This window comes from Cygnus olor, chromosome 3 (genome assembly GCF_009769625.2).
Source record: "Cygnus olor isolate bCygOlo1 chromosome 3, bCygOlo1.pri.v2, whole genome shotgun sequence".
NCBI classification, from domain to species: Eukaryota; Metazoa; Chordata; class Aves; order Anseriformes; family Anatidae; genus Cygnus; species Cygnus olor.
Window position 1 is genome coordinate 37,813,503 of NC_049171.1, and position 26,385 is coordinate 37,839,887.

At 39.4% G+C, this 26,385-nt stretch overlaps 2 protein-coding genes across 8 annotated transcripts in view; both read right to left on the reverse strand.

Annotated features, from left to right (window-relative positions):
- SNX14 (sorting nexin 14) overlaps positions 1-10,017 on the reverse strand; it is a 55,723-nt gene extending 45,706 nt beyond the window's left edge. Inside the window, exons 1-5 of one of the 2 annotated variants that reach the window (XM_040553634.1) lie at positions 9,748-10,017; positions 9,486-9,606; positions 8,638-8,714; positions 8,462-8,540; positions 1,496-1,539 (exon numbers count right to left, since the gene is read on the reverse strand). In XM_040553634.1, coding sequence (XP_040409568.1) covers positions 1,496-1,539; positions 8,462-8,540; positions 8,638-8,714; positions 9,486-9,606; positions 9,748-9,887 — 461 coding nt within the window. In that variant the 5' untranslated portion in view covers positions 9,888-10,017. The remainder of the gene's footprint in view (positions 1-1,495; positions 1,540-8,461; positions 8,541-8,637; positions 8,715-9,485; positions 9,607-9,747) is intronic. The other variant, XM_040553633.1, reaches the window with a different exon arrangement.
- A 15,105-nt stretch (positions 10,018-25,122) lies between these two features.
- Positions 25,123-26,385, reverse strand: part of LOC121068454 (synaptotagmin binding cytoplasmic RNA interacting protein) — a 25,875-nt gene continuing 24,612 nt past the window's right edge. For 5 of the 6 annotated variants that reach the window (XM_040553642.1, XM_040553643.1, XM_040553639.1 and 2 more), the window contains exon 12: positions 25,123-26,385. This exon is cut by the window's right edge. The gene's annotated coding sequence lies outside the window, so the exon portion shown is untranslated. The other variant, XM_040553635.1, reaches the window with a different exon arrangement.

The following is a 26,385-nucleotide window of genomic DNA, read 5'->3' on the forward strand; positions in this document are numbered from 1 at the left end:
AGTACTTCAGGTTCGTGGAAAGCTCATTAGCTCTGATCAGCACGGTGTGACTTCATGGAGCTAGTTCAAAATTCAGAGGTGTAGCCATGTAAAACCAAAGACAGTCCAGAAACACCCACACAGCTCACCGGGAGGCAAGGAGGAGCAAGGTCCAGGCTGGCTGGCTCTGGACCAAGTGTATTTTGCACCACACGTCTAACTGGACATATTCCTATGCCCACTATGCAACATATTCGGGACTTCAGTCACCTTGGGTATTGGAGAGGCATGCAAGTAATATGTGGAATGCAAACTGCCTTGTCAGTCCAAAACAAGGGAAATTGGGAAGTGGCCTTCCGCCAGCCAAAAAATTCTCTATATCATAAATCAAAATTAGATAGAAGATGGTCCTCTTGCATCCATTATTTTATCAAACTCAGCAGAACACCCTCTAGTTTTCTGAACTTGAAAGTTAAAACCCTTGAATTTTCCAGCTCGATCACTGACAATACGTGGTGCTCAGGCTCCCTCTGCTGTTTGCGTAGGCAGCTGAGTTTTATGCTGAAATGTATTCATCACACAACAGACAGATGTGAGACATGCAGACATCAGCCACAATTAAAAACCAATCAGGCAAAAAAGTCCGCCCAGAAATTTTGGATCCCAGACAGGCAGAAAAAAAATATGTGGAAAGTAAAATATAAAAGCATAAATAGCCTTTAGCACAAAACAACCTCTCAATCTAAAGGAAAAGTCAAATTCAGAATTAAGGTAAAATGCTGTTTTAATACATTAACGATAGCATGATCAGTTAACATTTTAACTTCTTTTAATATCTTCCTACAAAGTACTCTGAAGCACTGATTTATATATAAATTACAGCTGTAGTCTTTTCTTTATGTACTATTTTAAAGTTATTTAAACAGTACTACTCTATTCAGCTCAGCATAGCCGCTCACAACCTTAAATCTCAAATGAGCAGATACTCTGCAAGAAGGTGGCCACAATGTATTTAGAATAACTTCTCTATATTAACTAAACCTGTAGTTTTTATTTAAAAAAAAAAAATCTATGAAGTGAAATATTTTAAGATTTTTTTTTTTTAGGTGACACAAAAGATGACAATATCTCTAGTCTGGAAATACTTTTTTTTTTTTAACCCCATATACCTACACACATTCTTACAAGGTTTTAAACAAGCCATGTTTCCAAGTGAGAGTTATTAGAAAATTAATATAAAAAGGAATAATCTAAAAATGTGATTTTAGGATGAAATACAGATTTCAGAACAATCTATTGTTAACGTTATTGTTAACATTATTGTTAACAATATTGTTAACAATAACAAATTATTAAAAGACCTGTTCTACCCTGCACATAGAGACACCAAGATAATGAAATTGTAGCACTTAAAAGCATGCTTTGTATTTTATTAAAGAAACAAAAATGTTTCTATTAAACAGCTTGCTGATATTCATGTCATTCAACAATAGGAACTTTTAAGTAAAGCTCATACCTGTACCATGGATAAATAAAGTTTTCCAGCACCAATTCAAGCACCTGTGTGGAATAAAGACAAAGGCATTATAAAATAAATAAGCGTACTGTAAGTCCTTGTTAGAAGAGTTAGAAACACAAGCATCCTCCAAAACTCACAGAACGTGATCTCCTATATCATAAAACTTCAACATACAAATACATACATTGCAGTCCTCTTGTGAGATTGTTCATTTTGCGTAATAATCAGTACTTTGGGCAAACAGTAATTAATTGATGTTTCCATGTGATCTCAATATGAAACAGCTGCCACTACGGACAACGCAAAGTACGGTACTGTGGTCGCTCTGTGACACAAGCGCTCTGAAGAACGGAAACTGCAGATACAAGTGCTCTGAAGAACAGAAAGAGGGATGGTCCTTACTGCATGCTCACCTCTCAGAAACAGTAAAAGAAGAAGCCTAAAAAGCAGCATCTAGGAATGCCATTCTCCTTTCGCCAAATCCAGCACCACAGCTTTCAACAAAACCCACCTTACAGTCCAACCACCTCCTGAAGTCCTAAGCAGGGCACTTCCCAAAACACAGGAACACACGTCCTACATGTATATCCTCATGGCTTTCTCATACCTGTTCCTAGCCCCTGTATATCTCAGCTACATGGATCTCCATAAGAGAAGCTTTTCCACCCTTTCCACCAGACCTGTTCCTCACAGGCCAATCCTAAAGTTGCCTTTTCCATGCTGGAAAACCCGGGTTCCTCAGGAAGGAACAGTGCTGTTGCACCCATGTTCAGCTTCGTTTTCAACATCACGGAAGGAAGGCAGCCAGGGAAGGTGACAGTCCCAGTTCAGTCAGCAGGCTGCCACCACCCCATACAGGAGGTATACTGCTAGCTGAAACGCAGCTCTGGCACCCCTCCTCACACCCACACAAACATTTCAAGTCACTGGTACAGCCACTGCAACACAATTAGCAAAAAGTTCTGGAAAGGAATGAGAAAAAGTGACAAGGGAAAAAATGGCAGAGGTGGTGGAACTAGATGGTCTTTAAGGTCCCTTCCAACCCAAGCCATTCTGTGATTCTAGGACTGCTTCAGAGAGCAGCAGCATCAATGCTGATAAGGGCAGTAAGACAGAATGTGTCTGTTGCTACATGAGGCTCTTAGGCCATATTCTACAGAAGGGGAGGTTCTGAAAAGAAGTCACTGCGTTCAGAGAAAAACCTAAGATCTGTTTGAAAGGGAAGCTGAATTTAACAGCTGATATAAAAGGCTGATTTATGAGAATAAGCATTACTCTTCTTAGAAGATTTGCTGCTGTTCTCATTCACACCGTGTACGTATGCACTACAAGAATTCAAGACTTACTAAATTTATGCTCTCTTTAGGGCACGACGTGCCTCTGCTCTACTCATGATTATATAAGTACGCTCAGTAATATGCACACTGTGGCCTTTCTAATTCCTCTCAATTCTTCAGGCTTGAGCAGTTGATGAGCACTGTCCGCCCTACTAAGAATACTGTCTACTCAAGTTTGATAAGAAACATTCCCTTTTGCAATTGTTTCATTTCAGGGATTGTCCTCCCTTTGTTTTTAAGAGTGAAGGAGAAATCTTGTTCCTTTACCTTCTCTGAAGGGATGCTTCCCAGCTTGGGATAATTTTAGGTGTGTTGTGGACAACACAAAGTGGTCAATGTCTTTTCTCCTACCACCGTGTGCTATATGAAGAATGTATTTTTAGTGTTTGTTTTTTTTTTTTTTTCCTCTTGCTAGAGCAGGATTTTTGTTCCAGGTTTCCCCATCCAGTCTAAAACTTTTATCATGCAATCCCAAAACCAAAGCTTTTCTGAAATCATGAAATTGCAACATGATCATGTGTTGATGATGGACATACAAGCTAAACAACTTCTTTCACCCCTACCTCATATTTCCATTAAAAAGGGAAGAAGAGACAACATGACAGATGCCTTACTTCCCAGGACAGAAAAGATCAAGAAATTCCCAAGAATCTTCTTTGGAAGTTAATCTTCAGACAACAGGAAGGAAATCAAATCCCACTCCAGCCGGTGAACACAGATGACTGGCCTTAACAGCAATAGATCAGAGCACTCAAGACAATTTTACTGATGCCTTCTATAATACTACCAGTACATAAACCACCAATTTACTCCAGAAACCTCAGTCTCACGGGCACTGCAGCATTATTTTTGGTCATGCAGAGTTTCTAACAAAAACCTCTTTCAGGGGTCAAACCACAGACTCTTTCAAATAAGTGCCTGTCAAAAGGAAAGACCTGCAGAACAATACATACTATGCACCTATCTGTTAAAAGATCCTTTTTCTTTCTTCCTCCACTTTTGCTATGCAACCCCCCATCAAGAACAACTACAGCAGATCATCTTCCCCTTGGAGTCGAAAGTGTACTCGGACAGCCTTCAAGCATAAGACGATGTACTCAAAGAGATTACAGTGCTCTCCTCTTGAGCTTTCTTTACGTGTGACTACTATTTTGAAACTGAAAACCTGTCCACATCACTGCAACTTCAGTTCATCAGCTGTTCATCAGCTGCTAGCACAGTCTATTGACACTCTCTCAGCCTACAGTCTGGAGGCTTCTAAAGCTACCAGGAGAATCATTTCCAACAGTGAGAAGTTTTGTTCTTACTTGATTACTAAGCCAAACACGCATGGTTCTGAGGAAAAAAAATAAATAAATAAATCTTACTTTGGTTACTAAATCAACAAAGAAAGCAGGAAAAATGCTAGACACAATGGCTCATCGCACCCCTCTGGATAAAGTCTTCTTGAGATTCACTCCATATTTGCAGTAACTGACTTCCACTTGAACCATGGCACGCACTTGTCTGTCTTCCTCTTGGTATCTTTTGCTTCGAGATCCACATTGTAAGCAAGGGCTCCATGTTAATAATTACACAGGAAAATGCCAAACAGACCGTCCCACTAAGCCAAAGACTGTATGCACAGAGACAGACCAGGCAGACAACTAAATCAAAAGACACCTGAAGTCCGTATGTTGGTGGTCCTGATATCAGAGGTCAAGACACACCCCAGTAGAACTCAAGTTATCTACATGACCTTAATAAAAAATGCCTTGACCCCAGACATACAGAAAGCAATCCCTATTTATACCTTTGCTAAATACACAGCATGGCAGAGACAGTTACGCACAATGCTCCCTTGCACCAAGGTGGCATAATGAAGCTAAAAGAGAGATACAGTGTGAAACCATCCATACTGCAAAATACAAGCACTCAAGCAATCATAGGAAACTGACTCAAGGAAAAAAATTGTCACATCATTCACTGCATTTTCATAAAGCACAAAGAAAGCAGGAGATGTGTACCCACTTCTAGTGCAGCAGCACCAAAAATATCATTCAAGCTCAATTATTCACACTACACACACATGCCAATGGAGTAGATAGGACACTTCAAAGAATGCTAGATAATGATAAGCAATTACACCTTATAGAAAGTATTATTCTCCAGCTCTAAATTTAAATGATGAGTCATTTCATTTAAAGCCTACCTATTTTTCAAGCATTTTGCAAAATGACTGGTTTGTGTGTGTGAAGTTTTGAATTGGAAAGTGATGAAAAGCATACAACCAAATGCAGCAGGTTCAGTATAAGAAGCAGCTGAAGGAAAAAAAAAAAAGTGGAGAAATTCATTTCTAGCAAGCACAAAAGCATTGCAAGCTAGTCAGTCTGTTGCTGCTGAGCCAAGCTTTCTGAGGATTGCCATCAAATAGACTCCAGTTGCCAGGAGGAAGAGCTGTAAGAGCTAAGTGATAAACGATTCAGTAGCAGGACAGAAGTACCAGGCCAAATTAGATTGGAAAGCAGCAAGGATTTGATAGTAAACCACAGAGATGATATAAAAAGCCTTTAAAGACTGTACAACTAAATAGCTGAGGCCTCTTCCTGAGGGCAGAACAAGCAATTCCCAACACAAACCATGCAGGTCACTGTGCCACGAGAGTTCTGGACTGGCAAGGAGCATGCTCAGGCAGTAACCAACTTCCTGCCATTCATTTGTCCATTAACAACTTTTAAAAGAAAAAAAAAAAAGAAAAAAAAAGAAATTCTGGTCCCATACTAAAAGCAAGAACCTGAGATTCTAAAAATTAATGAAAAATTGATGAAGTCAACAGACAGCACCCTGATCCAGTAACCCATTTCTTTCTTGATGCTGATCAAGAGTAGGTGAGCAGCTTTCTGTAGATTTGATTTGCAACCACACCTTACGCAGCAAAATGAGATTGTAAGTAGAGATGAGTTCATTAACTGAATAATAAAATTTGATTTTCCTTTATACAGCCTGTAACACCTTTATTTTACTTAATGGAAAGCTGACCAACAGAAATCATATCTTAACTCAAAAAGGAAGAAAGCATGAGGAAAACTACCATAAAGCGCAATGGACTAAAAAACCCACAAACAAAATCACATTTAGGTCACTACATTATTTTTGTACAAGATACAACCCAAGCTATGTAATATTGATAGATGTATGGTCAAAGCAGTTTACAGATTAACTATAAAAAAAACAATAGATGCAGGGGGAAAGAAAAAAACCCTGTGCTTGAATTTTATTGTTCTAAACCATGTACAACAGCTAGATAAGCAAAACAAGGATGCAAAAAAAATAAGAATCTGCGAAGTGAGACAAACTGTCTACATAACCCAAGAGTGAAAAATCCATATTTGTGAGAAAAAATTGCATTCCTTCAGATTCAAATGGGAATTAAATTATTCTTTAACCACTAGAAAACCTATGCTTAAAGACTACGTAACTGATTCAAATTAGAAACACTAGGAAATGAGAATGTTTCTAAAATTTTTCAACCCACAGAAGAGCTACGAAAACTAATTCAGAATCAAAAAAAATCCCAGAATTATTTTAATTATTTGAAGAATCTGCCTTTCAGAAGCAGGCTACACTGCATACTCCTTCAGAATCTCATTAATCTTAATTCACTTCTCAGTGTATCAGCTTCCCCCTATTGCATGACTAACCCACAAAAAATAAGAGCAGTCTCTCCTTCCAGCCCTGAGCAGGCTATCCAATTCCAGTCACACGTTAAATGCTGCAGATCCCCAGCGCAGATGAAGAGCAATATAGCATGGGCAGAACCTCCGCTGCCTTCTTAACAGGTACAGAAGAGTTGCAATGGGCAACAATGCAGTGGGATTTCTCATTCCAGCTAGTATCCTAAACGTGTGAAAAGGCGACTTCAGTGCGGGAACAGAAGTCTGTCTGGGTCCACCAAAGGTTATAACCCCGGCACACTGTGCCAGGAACACACAGAACCCAGGTCTGACACTTCCCTCCAGTGAAGCACACAAAGAATAGAAAGGAATGAGAAACACAGCATAGATATACAAAAGCCACGTGGATGTTGCTAAATAAAGCAGGCCTGTGGGGACCCAGCAGCGAAGGAAAAATAATAAAAAAACACCAACAAAAACACCCACACCACTTCGGTAAAAGCAGAACTACAGTAACAACAAGCAAATACAAAATGCCATTGTGTAGCAACACATTTCAAAAAGCAGTGTTAAAAGATAACTATAGTATCTACTCAGCTCTCTTAGGAGTACTGGACTATGAAGAACTTCTTCAGCATAAAATTGCATTTTAAGCTGAACAGGACAACCTCCAGTCCTTCAGCATTTACACATCCTTTGGTAAACTGTCACAACTATCTGCTGCCCAAAGTTCTAAAAAAAATGGGACACAAAAGTATTTATTTCGTATTCTAGTATTAAAACAAGAGGCTCAAAAAATAAGCTTATCTGTATGATACTCAGTGGTACTGCTCTTTTAATATACTTGGGCCTAAACTTACTCTAAAAAAGTCAATAATTTTAATAGATCGTGTAATTTTAAAACAACAAATGTTTGCTTCCGAAATTTCAAAGGAAGTCACTATACTAAACTGAAGGAAGTCGACAAGTTATCTCCACGGGTTTTTTGTTTGGTTGGTTTTTGTTTTTTCAAAATCTTCAACTATCCATCCCTCCCTTCCCTTAAGGTTTTTGTCCCGTTGCTACACTTATTATGGGGTGTGCCCTGAACAGCGTCTCACACAGCTGAATTAAAGAATTAGCTTATACCTCAAGCACACACAGCATTGACTTCATACATCAGGCTGGTAATTATGAGAGCTGACACGTAAGAATCTGCTCATCTCTGACATGCCATTTATTTTTCCCTTTACCATAGAACTCCAAAGGTGGAATTCTAAATAGAGATTAAGCTACACAAGTGTTTGCTTATTTTCCTAGTTTTTAAAATGGACTGGAAGTTATTTTCTTAGCTGCCAATGTACTTCATCAAGTACCAACCAAGGGGAGGGGGGTGGTAGGAAACAAACCTAAAGCAAAATAGCTCTTTTGATATTTTCTAAAGAGAAAAGAATAAAACAAAATTCCTGACTTACAGTCTTATCAGAAAGATGTATTTATGCTATTCTTCTTTCAGTAACTCCACTGACTACTTATTTTGACCAATTGTGTAACAGCTTTGTCTGATGACTTTAAATAGGTACAATCACATGCTTATCTTCCATCACATAATTTTTGTAGCTAGAGCAAATCATCCTTTAGCCTCTACTTCAACAAACCAAGTAGGCTGAAATCCGCAACCTTTCAAGAATCTGACATGTTTCACAGTCACCTGTTTAGAACTGTTCTTTCCTGGATATTTTCCAATTTGCATAGATGTTTCTTGAGTTCTAGGCACACTACTGCAGGGACAGTCACATCTGCATTAACGAACAGCCACCTTGCCTCTCTGCACCTGCCATATATTCTTTTGATTTGAGTTTTACATGAAAAGTTAACATACATGGCACATATATCTGACTCATCTACTCAACTAGAATTATTAGGTCTAAGAAATATGAAATTTAAAAAAATCATTAAGTTTCAAGGAAATAAAGAAATAAAGCAGCAATTACCTCTGAGAGGGACGCATCAACCTTAGAAGGCACTTTTAGATCCAGCCATGGCTGATAGTTTTCTAGGAGCAAAGCAGGTCTGTAGGAGAGCATGAAAAAGTAGATGTAACAACAATGCAAGTTCCCTACTGAAGTATACAAAAATACTATCATTACCAGTGTCACATTTAATTTACCTGTGCCTCTTGCATTTGACTTTGCCACACACAGCACAACTGTGACCATGGGGAAATAGCTCCGGCAATTCTAATTGCTAAGAGAAAACATTTGGACAAGTTTATATTCTTCAAAATGATGACTCGGTTAACACATCAGTAAATTTCCTTCTAGAGTATACAATTACAGAGAACTGAACAGTAGACAGGCAAAGGTGTTTTCCCAGCAGGAAAGCAAGATAACAAGGCATGCCATGAGAAACAACCGAACTGATCAGGAAAATCACTTCCACTAAAACAAAACTTAAGTAGGTAGCCTTGTATATCTCTACCCATCTCCCCAGACATCATTTGGCCTGTGATCAGATCAACTAGCTTCTCTACAAACCTTGCCTTGCTATAGCCTAAAAAGATAGAAAACAGCAATTTCCTTCGGGAATGCTTTTTCCTTTGAAGTTCAGTACCACTTAAAGAAGCTTGACTACAATCAATAAAGAAGAGTTAGGAGTAGCGTGCAAAAGGCAAGGCATTTAAAAAAGAGTCTTAATAAAAAAGAACACGATTAAATAGTTTCTAAGCTACTTACAAGTGAAATGCCCTAAGTGAAAAGTAGGTGAAATGGTTAGAAAACATCCATGAACTCTCCCAACAGCAGCTTTACAGGAATATGTAGATTTGATGGGCCTATGCACAGATACAGGAAGAACCCAAGGTTGTAATCATTATATTTGCCACAAGGTATCTATCAGTAAATAGATACAAACTATATTTATGTCTAGTGTTTTGAAAACAGCAGGAATCCCACCAAAATTACTATCTATGTCTATCGCTACTGAACTTCAGGGCAGCCCACGGAGAGCCGTGCTTACCTTGGGTTTATATTTTATGGTGAACAGAATATTGGGCAGAAGGGAATCCGGTCCCAGTGAGCAGTAGAAGGTGACGACGCCGGCCACAAACGACCAGAAGACCATCAGGACGTGGAGGTACCTTCCGAGCAAGCAGAAAAAGGGGGTCACCGCTCGTAGATCTCACTTTTTTATTTTTTTTTCCCCACGACGACCACCCCGCAGCCACCCCCTGCCCCAAGGCTGCCCCCCGGTCCCCCCTCTCCCCCCGAAGCGGGGTTACCGGTTGAGGAGGAGGGTGGCCGCGGCCAGCCCCAGCAGGAGGCAGCAGAAGAGCGGGTACTGGCGGCAGGTCTCCCGCAGCACCTCAGCGCCCCTCGCCCGCTGCCGCAGCCGCTCGGCGGCCGCCCGCGCCCAGCCCATGGCCCCCGCCGACCCGGAGCCGCCTCAGCCGGCCCGCAGGGAGCCGAGCAGGGCAGGCCGCGCCGCTTCCGGGAATGGCGGGCGGTGTCAGGGGGCGGCCGCCATCTTGTTGGCGGCACCGGGCGCTCCCTCCTCGCCTGCCTCTCGCCGGGAGGAGGCGGCTCTCCGCCGGGCGCCGCGACGGGGTGGAGCGGCGGAAGGGTGGGAGGGAGGAGAGGTGTCGAGGGGGGGCCGGGGAAAAGGCGTTGGGAAGGCTGGGGTGGCTTTTCCAGCGGCACCCCGTTACGCTGATCTCCGGTGACAGGGCGCTTACATAAACGCTCGGGGTCGGGACAGCCGGCGCCCAGGAGCTGCTGCACCTGGCAAAAACGCCCTATATTTAGCTGATGACTGAACTAAAGCGTTCAGGAATCGGGAGCATAAAGCTGTGCAAACACTCCTCAGTGCTTCATAGGGGATCGCGAAGCAAACGGAGCAGGGTAGAAAAAGGGATGAGATCCTCTCCCCCTCTTAAAATCACAAAGTATACACACAGAGTTACAGCAGGCTGCCAAAGCGCTGCCCGGAATGTAGTTTACTGCTAGTGAGGAAGGCTTAAAGCCAACTGCACATTAGGAACAGCCTTCAGGTACCGCCTAAGTCATGTCAAATTGCTCCAATGCTTTCAGCAACTCTGAGGTTGTTCAGTCCCAGGAAGCTCAGAAGTTTTGTTAATGTAACACCACTGGTTAGGGGAAAATTAGCTCAGTGGTCGAAATAAAAGCGCTTAAGTGACTGCTCCTGGGAAACCTTATTGAGAGGGGGGCTTCTGAGTTGCAGATATAAAAGATACCTGCTCAAGTACAACTGCCTTCCTTTATTTTTGAGTTGCATTGAGAAGTTGGTGTTGCCTTTTATACTCATTTGCACGAGCCCCACACAGGCATATTTGGACAAAGGATACATAAGTGTACACAGACTATGTCTATTGAGAAAAGAATCATGTTTACAAAGCTGTAGTGCAAACCCTGCAACTATTCTGTGAAGGAAAAGACAGTATTTGGAATATGAGTCGGCATCTAGAAATCAAAAGCCAAAAATAGCTTTCAGACACCTCTCAGATGTTTGTCATTTTATGCAACACTTCCCTCGACCTCTAGATCAGGTGAAATGCTGCAGTTCGACTTCAGTACGTTGACCTTTCTCAGAGAGCTTGGCAAAAGCCCAGGATAGGATTGAATTTCCTTAAGAGCGCCTGCACAGTATTATTTCATGTCAGTCCACATGATTTCTATTAGGAAAAAAAACAACAAATAAGGTACACATTCACAGCAAATACACTCCATACAGTATATTCAGAGGAAATTAATTTTTCTCAGAAGATGCATTTTTATTACTTACTCCTCAGCTTTACTGCTTACAATTTTTAGTCATTTATTTTGCAATGTTTTTAATAACTTTTTTTTTTTTTAATGTGTAATGCTTAATATATTTCATAGAGATGTGACCAGCATCATGTATCTGGAACAGTGGAAGTGACTTGCAGAGCAGACCAGCAGCAAGCAAGAACAGAAGTTCAACTTCTGCTTCTATTTGAGTTCTCTACTCTTGGTAAAGTTTCTTAAATTATAGCTTCTTTGTTCAGGGTTATGTTTATTTAGCATAAAAGTGCCACATTCCCATTTGGCAGTAATTGTACCTCATCATCTGAGAAGCCCTGTGATTTCCTTCAGTTCACACAGTTTAGCTCTGCTGACCAGACTCTACAACAACCTGCTTTGTCCCAACCTCCTCTGCCACAGACACAGCAGTGCTAGCACCACAGATCACCACCCTCTGCAGCCCATGACTCTACAACTACTTGGATTGTTCTGCTATGCTGAAAGCTGAAAGACATAGTTGAGGTTTGTTTTCTAGCAAAAGAATATGGAAAAACAAAAGGGAAATACTGACAAAACCAAGCTTTTCAAAATTCCAGTGAGATTTACATGAGAAATGAAAACTTCAGCCATTCACCAGCAATAGCAAGTCTCCCTTTTCATAGAAAGGAGACAGTTCTCCATTTTTTATTCTTTTAAAAACTACAACCAAAGATCGCATATTCTAACAACAAAATACACCAGTGTAGATTTTCCAGCATAACTTGAAATAAAAAAAAAAGATGCTTGTTGACTGAAAAATGTTAGTCATAAGGCTGAAATTCTATTTAACTGTTTTTGTGTTGTTTTTTTAAGCTTAAACTCAGTTGTTTCTTTATGCAGTGAACTGTAATACAGATTCACACAGGCTGACTGCATTTAGTTTACTCTGCAAGCAGTCTGCTTTTACTCTCCAGTATCTTTAAAAAAAAAAGTTGCCAGTCTATAATGCCTCCTTCTTCAAGTTACTTATTTTCCTCAAGGATACGGTTGTCTAGGCTAACTTCTGTAATATAATCCTTCATCTTTACCCAATCAGGGATTAGTTTTTCCTTTATAAATCATTCCCCACAAATCCCTTATCATTTTTGTGGGTCCTTTCCAGAATTTTAATCCGAAGGAATCATATTAACTTTTAACTTCAACAGCTTTCTCCTAAGCAATCTCTGAAATTAATTTTAAGCAAATACTTAGGGAACAGGTAAGAAATAAAGAAGTGAACGTGGACTCAAATCCCAAGAAAATTAAGCTTTAGTAGGGAACTTAGGCTCAACTTTTCAATTTAAAACTTAAAGGGCATACACCAACAGTTACCAGTTTCAGCTCATGAACTCAGGTAATTCAGCTGCATTCAAAAACGAAGTGAAATTTTTTATTAGCACAGGCTTGTTGGCCTCTCTCTTTTGAGAGAACACTCGAGCTTTAGGGGAAAGCAGAGGCTGACTATTTCTGGTTTTCATTGATTTGGGTAGGATGATAATTATTAGCATTTAGGTAAACAAAACTGTTTTTACTGTTACAAGTGCAGTAACGTTCATTAGTCTGTTAGCGAGTTAATAGTCTGCTAATAATGAGACTTACTGTATTTGAGACTCACAGACCTGTACTTCTCAGTTGCATGGGAATGCGTGCTGCCAGTGGTGGTTCAAGGTTCTTACATTTGCTTCCTGGACCACCACATTATGGACCATGAACTGATCCACGGTATTACAAGATTAAAGCAAAGTGAATGGGAAGTGATAAGCTGGGGTTAAAAGTACCCGCTGGACACAGCAACAGAGGCTTTGGATTACTGGGTAAAATCCCACACAAGTTGTCTTTTAGAAGAACAGGGGAGGTCAGCTGCTCCAGGAGAATGAGGAGCGTAACAGCAGAATGAAAGGAAAAATCGTCTTTAAAAAAAAAAAGATAGATGATAGTTCTCAAAAAATCGTTGGTCTCCACACTTAAGGAAAAAAAAATGAATTGCCAGCTGATGTTAGAGATTTAATGTTTTGTTTTAAACAAAAAGATTCAGCAGGAAATTGAATTGGGTGGCTAAGGGATATCAGTTGTAACAGGCCACCCAAAATTCATCGCTCCTTTTAGTATAAAATTCATTTAAATGATCTGAAAATACCTATACCAAGCTGTGTTCTAGAAGAACTGAGGTCATGAAATCACAGATAAGTACCAGGCAGAATAAAGACTGGCCCGAAAAAAAGGCACAGACACTGCTCTGGTAAGGAAATTCAGGTGAAAGAACCTACTTCGAGTGAATGTCCAAGAAGGTCAGTTTATTATGCGCAACAGGACTGATGCTTGGGAAAACAAAGGTGCACAGACATTGAGGAAATACTGACCACATTGGAATTTCACCAGGACAAACAAGGTTCATTTTGGAAAACTTACCATTGGGAAGAAGAAATAAATGGCTAGATGATAGAGGCAGTTTTGTCTCAAGGAGAAAAAATGAAAAGGGTCAGAGCAACATTAGAGTGTTTCTCCAAATTGTTTGCATGAAAAGGACTGTTCTGAATGCATTCTTTTAAAGACTAGATAATGGAGAGCATTAAGATATTAGAGATGAAAATAATGTCCCATAAATTACCATTTGTCACAGGACAAACTAAGGGAGAAAGATATTGAAAGGAAAATTGCAAGGTGGGTGCAGAAGACAGAGGCCAAAAAAATTAAAGAATATGCATAAAGGGAGGCAGTAGACCTATACAGGACACACTGGAGAAATGCTTAAAGATATGAATATTAGGTGTGTGGTAAACATTTGGCAAAATTATAGTCTACAGAATTTTTGTAATTTTTTTTCCTCCACCAGAGCAAGAGAGAGGCTCTTTGGATGTGCAATTTAACTTAGTATTGAGATAGCTGAGTTGGTTGGTATGTGTGGGGAAGACTTGGAAAGTTACTTATCTGAAGCCATAAATTCCTTCCATAAACCTGGGCTGATCAAGGAGGAAGATTTTTGTGGTGGCTGGATTTGAGAATTTGTAAGAAAATGTAAGAAAAAGTTTGTGAAAGAAATAAGGAGCTGTACTAATGCAAATAGTTAAGTGAACGCCACAGCACAGCTTAAGAGCTCAGTCTAAATGAAAATTAAGATGTTTACAGTGGGCATAAAAAAAACCTTGCCCTGGATACACACTTTGTGAAAATAGCTATGTCAGGTCCTGAGGGAGTTTCCAGACAACTTTGTGGTTAGTGGGGGAAATTCTCAAGTAGGGAGTTTGAGGAGGAACGTGAGCCAGTTTCCCTTGATTCAGCTGAATTAGAAAGCGCCAAATACTTGTAAGATGTGTTTCTGGTAAAAGCTGCAAAGTGGTGCAGCACCTGTGCCTTTCATAACTGTGATGAGACCTGGAGGATTCAAAGGTAGTACAAGTTTTTCCACCACAGACACTTGATGGATACACAGAACAGCTGTGTTAGGTCAGCAGCTCTTCAGCCAGGTGAACATCCTGTTTGTGACGACAGCCAGCAGGGGATACCTAGAAGAAAGAGTTCTAAAAGCACAGCAGGAATATAATACTTTCCCAGAACATTCTTTGACTCTTATTTGCATCTTGGGGATATCCTGGAGAAGGAAATTTTTTCCCCTAAGTTTCAAGTTGTTTTTTGAACTGCAAGGAGTTCCACCACTTTATTCTCCTTGAATATTCATATGTATCCTCAATCTCAAAGAACTTTCACTGACTATTTTATAAAGAGATGGTGAAAACTCATTCCTTACTCTGCTTATCATTGCATCAAATGACTTTGACCACCTGAACAGTCTGCCTTTTACAAAGATTTATGATCCTCTTTCCTCTTTTGGGCACAATTTCCACCTTAGGAGCAGAACAGTGAAAAAAATTCCCCCAACTTCAAGTCTTCACATAATCAATAACTTCTGGTCAACACTCAGAACTTCCCAAAAGAAAAAAAAAAGCCTGATTATAACTGAAGGTTGCTGTTGCAAGCCAGCTTGTATCAGAAAAAGCTTTCTAATGATACTAACATCTGTTGCACCTCCTGATACTGATCATGTAAACTCACATGCAGAAATTAGTTTTTTTCCTTTTTAAATGGTGACAGGCAAGCTGGTATCCTGAATTCCACTGCTTTAGCTTCTGTAGGTACAGCAGTAAATGCCTTGAGTGTTTTTGTCAGGTCAGAATTCCACAGAGATATTTTTAGTTTGAGCAACCAGTTTCTCCGAGAACAAGAAGTATTTAAAAGTGGTATAGGTTAAGAGCTAAACAACATCAATTATCACCCTCAGAAAGTTATTTGTGCTTCAGTTAAGTCTTTCAACCACCACGTTACAGAAATTGTTACAGAATGAGCTGTATAACTAAGGTTGTTTTATTTATCATTTGTTGGCTGAGCGTGTATACAATGAACTGGACATTTTCATTTAAATGATGTAGAATCATCATTATGTATGATGAATCATAAATCTATGATTCTATGCACAGCAAAAAAAAATGTTTTCAGAAAAAAAACAATGGTACATATACGTTAAGTTTCCCTGAAAGAATATGGGATACATGACAAAAGCAAAATAATTCTATGCTAGCAGACTGATGCACAGGATGATACTGTGAGAGCATGAACAGAATCTCACAGAATTGTAGGGGTTGGAAGGGACCTCCAGAGATCATCGGGTCCAACCCCCCTGCCAAAGCAGGTTCCTTAGAGCAGGCTGCCCAGGTAGGCTTCCAGACAGGCCTTGAATATCTCCAGAGAAAGAGACACAGAATAGAGTGTTATTCCTCTTCATATGTGAGGATGAGTTCTGAGGATTTTTGAAGGAACTTCTTGCAGCATATGGGCAGCTTGCTAGTATGACGTTTTGCGGTATAACTTGAGCACACAGCCCTGTGGTAAAGCTCCACTATAAGAGGAATATGATTTTAATTAGATAATTTTAGGATTCAGTAGTGAGCTCTGCAAGGCCAGGCTTCTTTACAGTTCAGAACTGATCAACGTTACCTTTACCAGACAGCTGCTACTCACGTTCCTGAAGGTACGCCAAACTATTCTTCCCCCAAAATGCTGTCTCATTTAATAGAAAAGTGGTACTATGGTGTATTGCTATGTACCACTTCACTTCTAGCCCTGGTATCACCGGTGCTTCTGTGGAAGCAGATGATCCCTCCAGGGGCCTATTAGCAGACATACCTTAGTAGAATAGAAACTCAGAGTCTCTCTTTCAGAACAGTGAAGAACAGTTGCTTGCGACTCCTCCCCGATATTCTGCAATGCGGTTCCTGGTGCACACTTGCCACCTGCACAGTGGTTTTCCCTAAATAGTCCTTTGGGAAGGGAGCATGCATGCTTAGACAGACAAGAGGACTCTGAACTGTATTTTCAGGACAAATTGTAAAATCAAGAAATGAAGACTATTTTGGAAGAGCTATCTGTACTATCAGTAGGTTTTCTATAGTGGAATTTATGTGACTACCTGAACGAGTTGTAGAATAGTTTCTCTGAAGTTCATAGGATAGACAAATTTCCTCTGGATAAATGAATTCAGACCAACTGAACATTTCATCTAGATCTGAGCCTGATCTATTTACTAGTTAAGCATCAAAGTTCTGCACTAATTAAAGTCTTACTTAAATAAAACAAAATAAAAAGCAAAGCAACTAGTATTCTAGCTGGGAAAGGCATTGGAGCTATTAGGAACTGAGATTGTATGAGGGAACAACATTCAGTATAAATCTGCAACTTTCTCAGTTTCTGGTATGTGACTAAATGATTTACTACTACATCATCCACCTGGTTTATCTGTATTTTTCTACTGAAGTATAAAAATGTTTTAAATGCTAGGTAGGCATGAGGCTCCCCCTTTCACAGATACATAAATATTTGTAAATATATACTAATAAATGGGCTTCTTAATATGAAAATCAGCTTACCATCTTTCGTATCAAACTGCAAGGAATGATGTTCTCTTCTCCTCAAGAAGCTGCATGTCTTCCAGTCTTATCTCCGGACTTCAGAGTATTCTCTGTACGTCCAGTTTCTGCACCCTCACCAGGAATTACAATGATCGAGATTTGGAATTTCAACAGATGCATGTAAGATAGCTCTCAACACTGCACGTGGACCTGGGTGGCATCAGGTAAACCTGAAGTTGGGTTCAGTGCACTTCAGATACAAGAGGGAAGGAACATTTTTTTTTCCCCCTCAAAAAAAGTAGATTTTGCTTCATAAGAAAACAGAGAAAGGATGCTTTAATACCATATAGATTTCCTAGGGGCCTGTATAAGACCCTCGAAAGCATCGTTTGTTTAGGAATAGCAGTAAGTTCTCCACTGAACATTATCATCCACTTTGGACACAGCAAATTGTAGACTGAGTTCTAACCTATCATCACACTGTGGTGTACTGTCTGCATCCAGTGTTATTTTGGGGATATGCTATGTTCAGGAAACTTGGAATACCAGTCGGTCTCAACTCTGACAAGTCTATCTGGAGATTCTCCTGGACCACAATGGTAGGAACCAATGCACAGCTCTGCTTCCTTCTCCTTTTTTTTCCCTTTACCTGTTCGTTAGGTCTTGAAAAGTCATAACGGCTCTCTCCTCTCCTTCCCTGAAGCCCACAGGCAACAGTTAAAAGCCAGAACAAAGAAAGGAACAAGGTCATGGATTATATGGAGGAGCAGTTCTGGCTGTGAGGGGACACGGAATTGCTGAACATAGCCCAAGGTTTCTTAGTTCAAAGCTGCTCACCTGAGTTTCACCAAGAACTTAGAACATGCGCACCGGTCTCCACTGGACGCTTCAATTCCCATTACTTCTACAGTCAGGAATGTTCCTATCTCCCACTGAGTCTTCAAAGATGCTGCTCACCTGCAGAGAAAATGACAGCTTTCCCCTATTGCAAGCTGCCCACTTCTGTACCTTGTTCATGAGCACAAAGTCTTATCTATTCTTGACCTGCTTTTCTTAGTAAGGAGAGACCATCCTAGCAAACCAAAAATCGGTCAAATATATTCTGCCTTAGCCCTACTCCTTTTCCAGCCTCCCCCTGCCTTTTTACCTGATGCAAGGTTTTGCATCTGACAGGCTTAGAATAAAATCCCTTTTGTTCATTAAGAAAGTGTATTTTCTGGTATCAAAAGATGTAAGCTCTATCATGACTTGAACATCTTCAAAGTTTAGCAACCTCTATATTGGTAACATCCTTATCATCTCTTGAGCTCCTGCTTTCAAGCACGTATCGATCCCTGTATGTACCTTCATTTCTGAGCATGAAGACCACCTCCACTGTAAAAAATACCCAGCTCATCTACCTGCACCACCAAGTCTTTAACAAAGTCCTGACTGAGTCCTGAGAAATTACCAGCCATTTCTCTCCCTCGGGATGCTGGGCTTGTATTGGATACTTATCCAGAAAAAAAAAGCACAACCCCATGCAAAAACCTGGTGGTGTACCTGGGAGCCCGTTTGGCCCATCCTCAATTTGAATATCTCTAAAGGGGCTGCCGAGTTGGCTTTGATTTGCCGCAGCTTCACAAGCAGAACACCTATTCACTCACTTCGTCCCCTGGATTAAAAGACATTCAAATCAAGATGGTACATGAGGCTTCACTATGAACACGACATTCCTTCCCTAAGCATCACTCAATATGGAGGTCTTGTCAGGCCCTATTAAAAAGTTTTTCTTATTACCCTACTTTTAACTACACTTTAAAGTATTACTAAAGGTATTAATTTAATTTTAATACCAGTAAAAAGAAATTGAAGAACTCACCTATACCAAAAAACAAGTCAGTCATTGGCACAGGTACATCAGATATTCAGTAGGGTCTCTTGCTCGCTGGTGCTTGAGGCTATTAGCCCATCACTTCAAAACAGCAGGTTTACGATTACCAGCCACAGGACTATCGCTCACCTCTCAAAACAGGGCATTTGAAATAGTAGCGTAATTGAGGCATAGCAAGAGTTTTTCTCTGCTGGTTTTCTGTTTTGCTGTATTCAAAACCTCCTTTGTTACAGGAATACTTTCAGACAGAATATTCCCTGGTTCTCTTGGACGCGTTCCTACCACCTTCCTGCCATTCTTCCCAAACTTCTACCGAGACAAGAGGCCCTGACATTACACTAGCCCAGACAGAATCTCCTTACCTTTTCACATGAAGTCCAAGGCCCTGCGTCTGCTCTCAACCTGATGTTTGCACCTGGACAAGATCCATCACCTGACCTTCCCTTCACATCTTGCTGTGGCTGCTAGATGATGCCTGGTTTAGAGTATACCTACCTTTCACAGGAAAAGGACAGACTGATTAATAGCAAGAATGATTCCACAAAGCTGTAACACAACTAAGTGAAGTCCTTCTACTTCGTGGTTTGCCAGGTTATTTACCTGGCTATTTTGTTTTTAACCCTAGACTACAAACTTGCCAGTAGTCAAGGCACATTTAACAGTATTCTTGTGCCCGTGGATGGATGATTTCTTTCTCCAGCTGTTACATGACCTGAAGTTTTCTCTTGAGCCAGACAAGAATGTATTTTGTTGAGGACTCTCCAAAGCAGGGAATTATTAGTGATTTTATCACTCCTAGAAATCAACCATCTAAATACCAGACAAACATACTCCTTTGTATTTCTCTGAGGGGGGCCTACCTGGCTTTCAATCACTGCTTAAAGGGGAGGGAAAAAAAAAAAGGAAAAAAAGCATTTACAGGTGACTAAGTTTCAATTTTCACAGGGACATTTTTCCCTGTTTAAGATGTCCAAGTCAAATCCACATTTTTTTCTTTAAACTGGAGACTAATATGATTTCATTTTATTTGTGAAACCTAAAATATCTCTAATCTCTTTCATGTGGTTGATGGGTAGAGGTTCCAACATTATCACATCCATCTCACTTACCCCATATCCAAGAATTCAGTACCTATCACCTAGTAACCTGCACGCCTTTGGAAAGTAACGCATATTCAAGTCCTCTCCTACACACTTCTCAGAGACAGGTTTTTGTTTTGTGGTTTTGGCTTTTTTCTTCCTTACCCAATATTTCATTTGTGCTAGATACAGACATTCTAAGATAGACTAAGTGAATACCTGTTTAATAACAGGTCCTTTCTTCACAGAGTTACCACACAATTTTAAAATGTGTTTTGATTACTGGGCTCTAACTTCACCCAACCGTCTGCTCTTAACACCAGAATCGCTAACGTTTCCTTCTATCTTTAAGTTGCGTTCAGAATTTGAACCTTACAAGTTTGTATCTTCATTGCTTTAAAGTCAAAAAAGGCTGCTTCAAAGGGACACAAAAATTTAAAAGATGCTTAAAACACACTATGCATCACAGCTATCTATTGTTTCTCCAAGACTACAAGTGGATGATCATCTACCTGCTGCTGCACTGGAGTTACCAACCCAGCTGTTCTTTACTGGCTGCACAACAAAACTACACAAGTACTTCAACATAATTCAGTACCAAATCAGCCACTTTAACATAAGCTATCATCAATGAAGGCAATTTGTGCCAACCTTGCTGAGCTGTGACTGCTACCCAATTTACTTCCGTGCAATTTATACCTGTGTGGTAGGTACACCTTAATGCACCCCTGAGTGCAGTTACAAACCGGGAGGCTTCACTTTTGAAATGCTTAACCAGCAATGCTTTTTCACAGTTCATCTGTGTACTTCTCTCATTTTATCACTGGGTGAAAGCACTACTCCTAGAAACGTTACACCGAGAGCAACAAGCTAACAGTTTACCCACTGGCATTACAAAAAACAAGCCTCCATACTTCCCATCAGATATCTGTACTACTTTCAACAGTTAACCTAAGAAAAGACTGAGTACGTCAGAAAGCAGCAGCTATTAGGCCTGAAACTTACTGATCAGCTAACACCATAGAAATATTAAGTTGGTTTTTTTTTTTTTAACATAGAAACATGGCAACCTAAATGGCTCGGAAGATCAGTAAACCAAACACAATATTTATCAGATTAGCATGCCATTAAAAAGAAGTACCATTTATTACACCATTCCTATCATAAGATCACAACGATAAGTAAAACCAAGTTGCAAACTCCACAAACAGAACAGCTGCTTTAAATCCAATGGATTTAAGACCTTCCATGTTCTTCCTAAATTTAACTTGGGGATCAAACTCAATGGATCTAAACCATTATGAGTTTGTTTGTTTTTAAAAAAAAAAAAACAAAAAAACTTTCTAAGAGGTTCTCTGTTAGCATTATGAAGCCAGAGCCAGCTTCCACCATTCTCACTGGTAAAGCTTAAATCCACCTAAAGTTTACAGTACCTTCAGTGAGACAAGTTATGACAGTTTTTTCCCTTTAATCCTTCTGATACCACAAAAGCTGCAGCATACTTCATTTAGATTTTGACAATTTTAAAAAATGTACCTTGCTGTAGTTTTCTCAGAGTAGCTATTAATTCAAAAGCAAGGGTAAATTGCCTACACTTTTACAGAAGTACGTTAATATGTATTAAGAGCAGTTTCACTAGGCTAGTTTAAGTCAACTTTACTTACGTGCTTCTGGTGAAACTACTCACATATACCCCAACGACTGTTACTGGAGGTTTTGTCTTCCCCCAAAGCATAAATTTAAGTGCATAAAATTTTGAAATTTTGTTGAAAATGGTGGATCAAAAACAGGTTTGAACTAGAAAAAAAGGTTTCATTGCACTGTGTAATGGAACCCTTTGGCCATAACCTAAAATAGGAACAGTGCTTCGGTAGCCACTTCAGTTTTTCCACATTCAGAGATCAGGTATGTTTTTGTCAGCTTAAATGCCATAGTATTAAAATCACCTTCAGCTTCTGATATATTTGCATTATGAGAATGATAGAATTCTTCTTTATTTGGACTAGCTCTCACTAGCATTTTATAAGAGAGCTCCATTCTTAAGTATACTGAAATAGCACTTAGAAAAAGCACTAATATACTGGTATCTATGTAGTTCAGTTCCTTTGTTCAATTCTCACAGAAGAATCTTTTTTTTTTTTATCCCAAATTAGCTATGTTTAATGAAAGTTTTTAAATAACCAACGCTCGTCACAGGTGCATTTTTCATTCCCCTGAAGAAAAGAAACCTCAAAGAATGTTACTTTAGATAGCAGAACAATACTGGAAATGCTACCCTTGGAACCAGTAACTCAGTACCTGACGTTCCTGGCTCTTCTATGACGTGTTCATGGGTAATTCCTTTGAAACTATGACTGCTAACTCATCAGTTTAACAATATCTACTGGATATATATGAAGCCTTCTAGAGATTCTTAGCTTGAAAGTATTAACAGTATGAGATTGCACTCAATGTTCACTTAGCATTGAAGTAAACACTCAAAAGTTTAAGTTAAAAACCATAAAACCTTTCTAATCCCTGCAGATAAGGAGTCAATTAGAGTACTGAAGCTGGATTTTAGGTCCCGAAAGTCATTTAAGTACTGGAATGTCTATTTTTACTTACCATTATCATCTCTGCAGTCGAACAGCTTAGGCTACTCTATTGGGTGTGTAGCAGTACTATGAATGCGCTTGTAACTTCCTTGGTGCAAGGAAACTAAGGAGTAAGATTCCATGTTTTTTCATTTTGCTTGTTTTGGCCACTTTTGCAGAAGGTCTTCTTTGCCATACCAACTGTACAAACAGAGATCATGAACTATTCCCATTCATCAAGACAATTGGATCGGTCTCAGACGAGAAGGAACCCAGATCTCTGACATGGCTGTTTTACCTAAATGACTGTCAGAAGATAAGTGCTGACTTTGGAGCAGATAGTATAATGAACATTCAGGTATAAAGCAACACTTGGAAATAGAATATATCTTGTGAGAGAACAATTTAATTCTTCAAACTTAAAATTTAAAACTGTATTTACCTCCCTACCTCCCATGACTGTTATTTCCACATTGTCACAGATGCTTTAAGCTTTTACCATGTACCTGTAAGCCTGACAGTCTAAAGAAGATCTCACGAAGATAGCCTTAAACAAATTTAACCCAATGCTCTCAGATAGCCTCAGCTATGCAACGTCCACTCGAGAACCGGCCATTTCAGATTAAGTCTGCAGAAAAAAAATCTAACCAGTTATATCTTGGCGAGAAAGAGACATTACGTGAGACGATCACCCCTCTCTCCAAATTCCAAGTAAGCTTACAAGCTAGCCCTAGATTTACTTTTCAGCGTATTTATCTATTGTAACCATCAAGACAAAACAGGACCACAAAAGTTACACTTCCATCCTATGGATTTTATAACACACGTGAAACTAAATACTTGAAAGTGTTGATCAATCAATCAGATGACTGTGTGAAAGTCAGTTTCCCAGAAAAAAAAGCTTAATATCGCTTTCTAGGAAGCTTTGTTTGTTTGCACTAATTGCCATAAAGTAACACCTAATAATTTATTCCTTCTTCCACCAACACCTGTATCAAGTGTCCAAGTATCTTCAGCTAGGCTTCTTCTTCCTGTTACAACATATTTACTTACTTTAATCTGACTAAGCAAGTGCAGGAAGTACAGTCTGGCGTTTCCTCTGCCCAACTAACACAACCAGCTAGTCCCAGCCTGGGGATATCATGCACTAGCATTAGGAGTTAATTCAGCAAGACACTCCATGAAGACACACTAAGTCCATCAGAGCCAGTCATGAAATTTGGATTCATAAGCTTCAAGCTACAAACAAACTCCAGCTTTGCTGATTTCAATTCTCCAAGCACTACATTGCAAAATTTACTGCTTTATTACCTACTTCCAAACCTTGCCACTCCATTTTAAACAGCTAATATTTTCCACTGAGCTTTCACTAATGCAAGGAGCAAGCAGTAGTAATTTTGTGGAATGTATTAATTTGAGCACACATTTTTCAGAAAATTTTATAAGTGGTTTTGTACCTGTTGCCACTGACAGAGAAGCACCAACAAGACAAAACTGCCAGGCTGAACAAAAAGTGTGATGCCTCTGAAGAATTATCAAAGACACAAAGGAAAGTAAGTTGCAGCCACATAAAACATTTTTAGAACAAAACGTGAAGTTGGGAATCCTACCTTCAGAGGAGGCTAAGCTTATTTTAGACTGTCATACCCCGCAACCCTGCCAACAAAAGAATTTGTATTCCTTATTTTAGATTTTAAGACAGTGTTTAGGTATGAGTTGTACTGTGCAGAATTTCAGAAGCTGGTCTTAGTATCTGTATTAACAGCCTTTCTCCAAACACTAAAAACAAACCTAAGTTTTACGTTCTAACACTTTTCCTCTGCAAAAAAAAGTACAGTGGTACGACCTGTATGAAACCCCTTCAAACAAACAAATGTTAAAACAGAAGTATAATTCAAGAAGTGTATCGGAGTGTTTATAAACCAGAAGTGTTAAGCAGCAGTTTCTAATTTCTTACTAAACTCAATTAGGCTTCAAATTTAGGAAAGCATTACAAACCAATGTGGAATTCTTGCTAGCTACGCTCAAACCTTCGCAGGTGTTTCAGTGTCGAAGGCCTCCTATGAGGATAATCAGAGGCAGCATAATCCAGATATAGGTCATATCCAGTAGGTCAAAACTTGCCTTCAACATGCCAAAAAGAACCGCGTGTTAGGTGCCCATTTGTCACTGAAGCACCTTGCAAGAGATGTGTTACTGGAGAACATTTCAAGTTTACCAACACCCAGCGCAACTGAACCGATGCTGTAGATAATGCACTTGCCCATTCTCACCAGTCTTTCCACACTTAATAATGAAGGGTTTTTCTTTACACAACCAAATTTAAAGCTTTGAAAACAACATTATTTGATTTTAGTTTTCCACAATATTAATCACCACATGCAATTTAGTTTTCTGATCATTTTGCTAAAAAACTGCACCAATATCAGAACAGTGCAAATCATATTTAATTTTAAAAGTTATAATGGCTTGAGTTCATAATTAGAGGGAACACTGTCAAGATCTTGATATTTTACTCACTCACCATTGCTTGCATTCCACTGAAAACAAACACTTTCCTGTCAATTTTGACATTTTTGCAATAGTTCCCCGTGCTTTTATCAGAGCTGAAATTAAGGGTATCATCCTCAATTTCAACACATGTAGTGCCTTAATAGCAATGTTTTTATGCACTTCCATCAACTGTTAGAATTCCATAAATATATTACCCCCCCACCCCAAACACATTTCCAGACTAAGAACTGGTCACTAGCACTTGTGATCCCACAAGTGTTTAAAGTTTTCCAGCAATGGAGAGATTTCAAGATTAAGAAATCTGAGGACTTCCCCTCTCCTACAGCCCCCAGTGTTTTCATTTTCTAGCAAGTTCAGAATTGCTTTCCACACCTTGACAGTGTTCCTTATAAAACCATATGACAGTAAAAGTGCCAGTAGGCATGGCAACCTCTTTGAAGGGAGCATTTAAACTCCTTGGCACTGGGAATGCCAGCACCAAGGATTACATTGAAATTCAAAATTATACTTAAGGCTACAATTAGCAAACCCACTTTCCATAAGCCTAATATTCTATCACTAGATTTGAAAATTCAGAAGCTAATGCAACTGCATACTTTTATGCTCAAATCTGAGGAAAAAGTTACTTTTTTTTTTTAGCAAGGGCAGTATATGAAACTGTGGTAGCAAGTCTCTTATGCATTGACTACTCATTTCACCATCATTCACTTACTTTGTCTTAAAGTTCAAAACTGGCAAGGCACATTTACATATTCCAATGAATACTTGACAATTTTAAATTACACTTCATGTCCCAGCTATCCCAGTAATTGACATACAACATACTAAAATGGTTTATTAAGATAACAAAAAAATCAATTAATGTGAAACATACAGGCTATTGGCAACCACTATTCTAAAAATTATGTAAATACAAGTAAACATACTGAAATGTGTGCGATTCTAAGTTTTTAAACCAGAAGATCTCTGTACTAACACACATTTATATTAATGACACATAAAAAAAATAAAAACTTTATTACAAAAATAAGTTACACTCGCCTCCAGCTTACAGTATAAAACAATTTTATTTGCAGGAATGCAAAATGATTGTTTGCCATGAGCATTTTCAACATATGACATGTCTAATTTTGTCAAAATTTGCATTTACTGGGGGAACTGGTGTGTATAAAACCTAAAT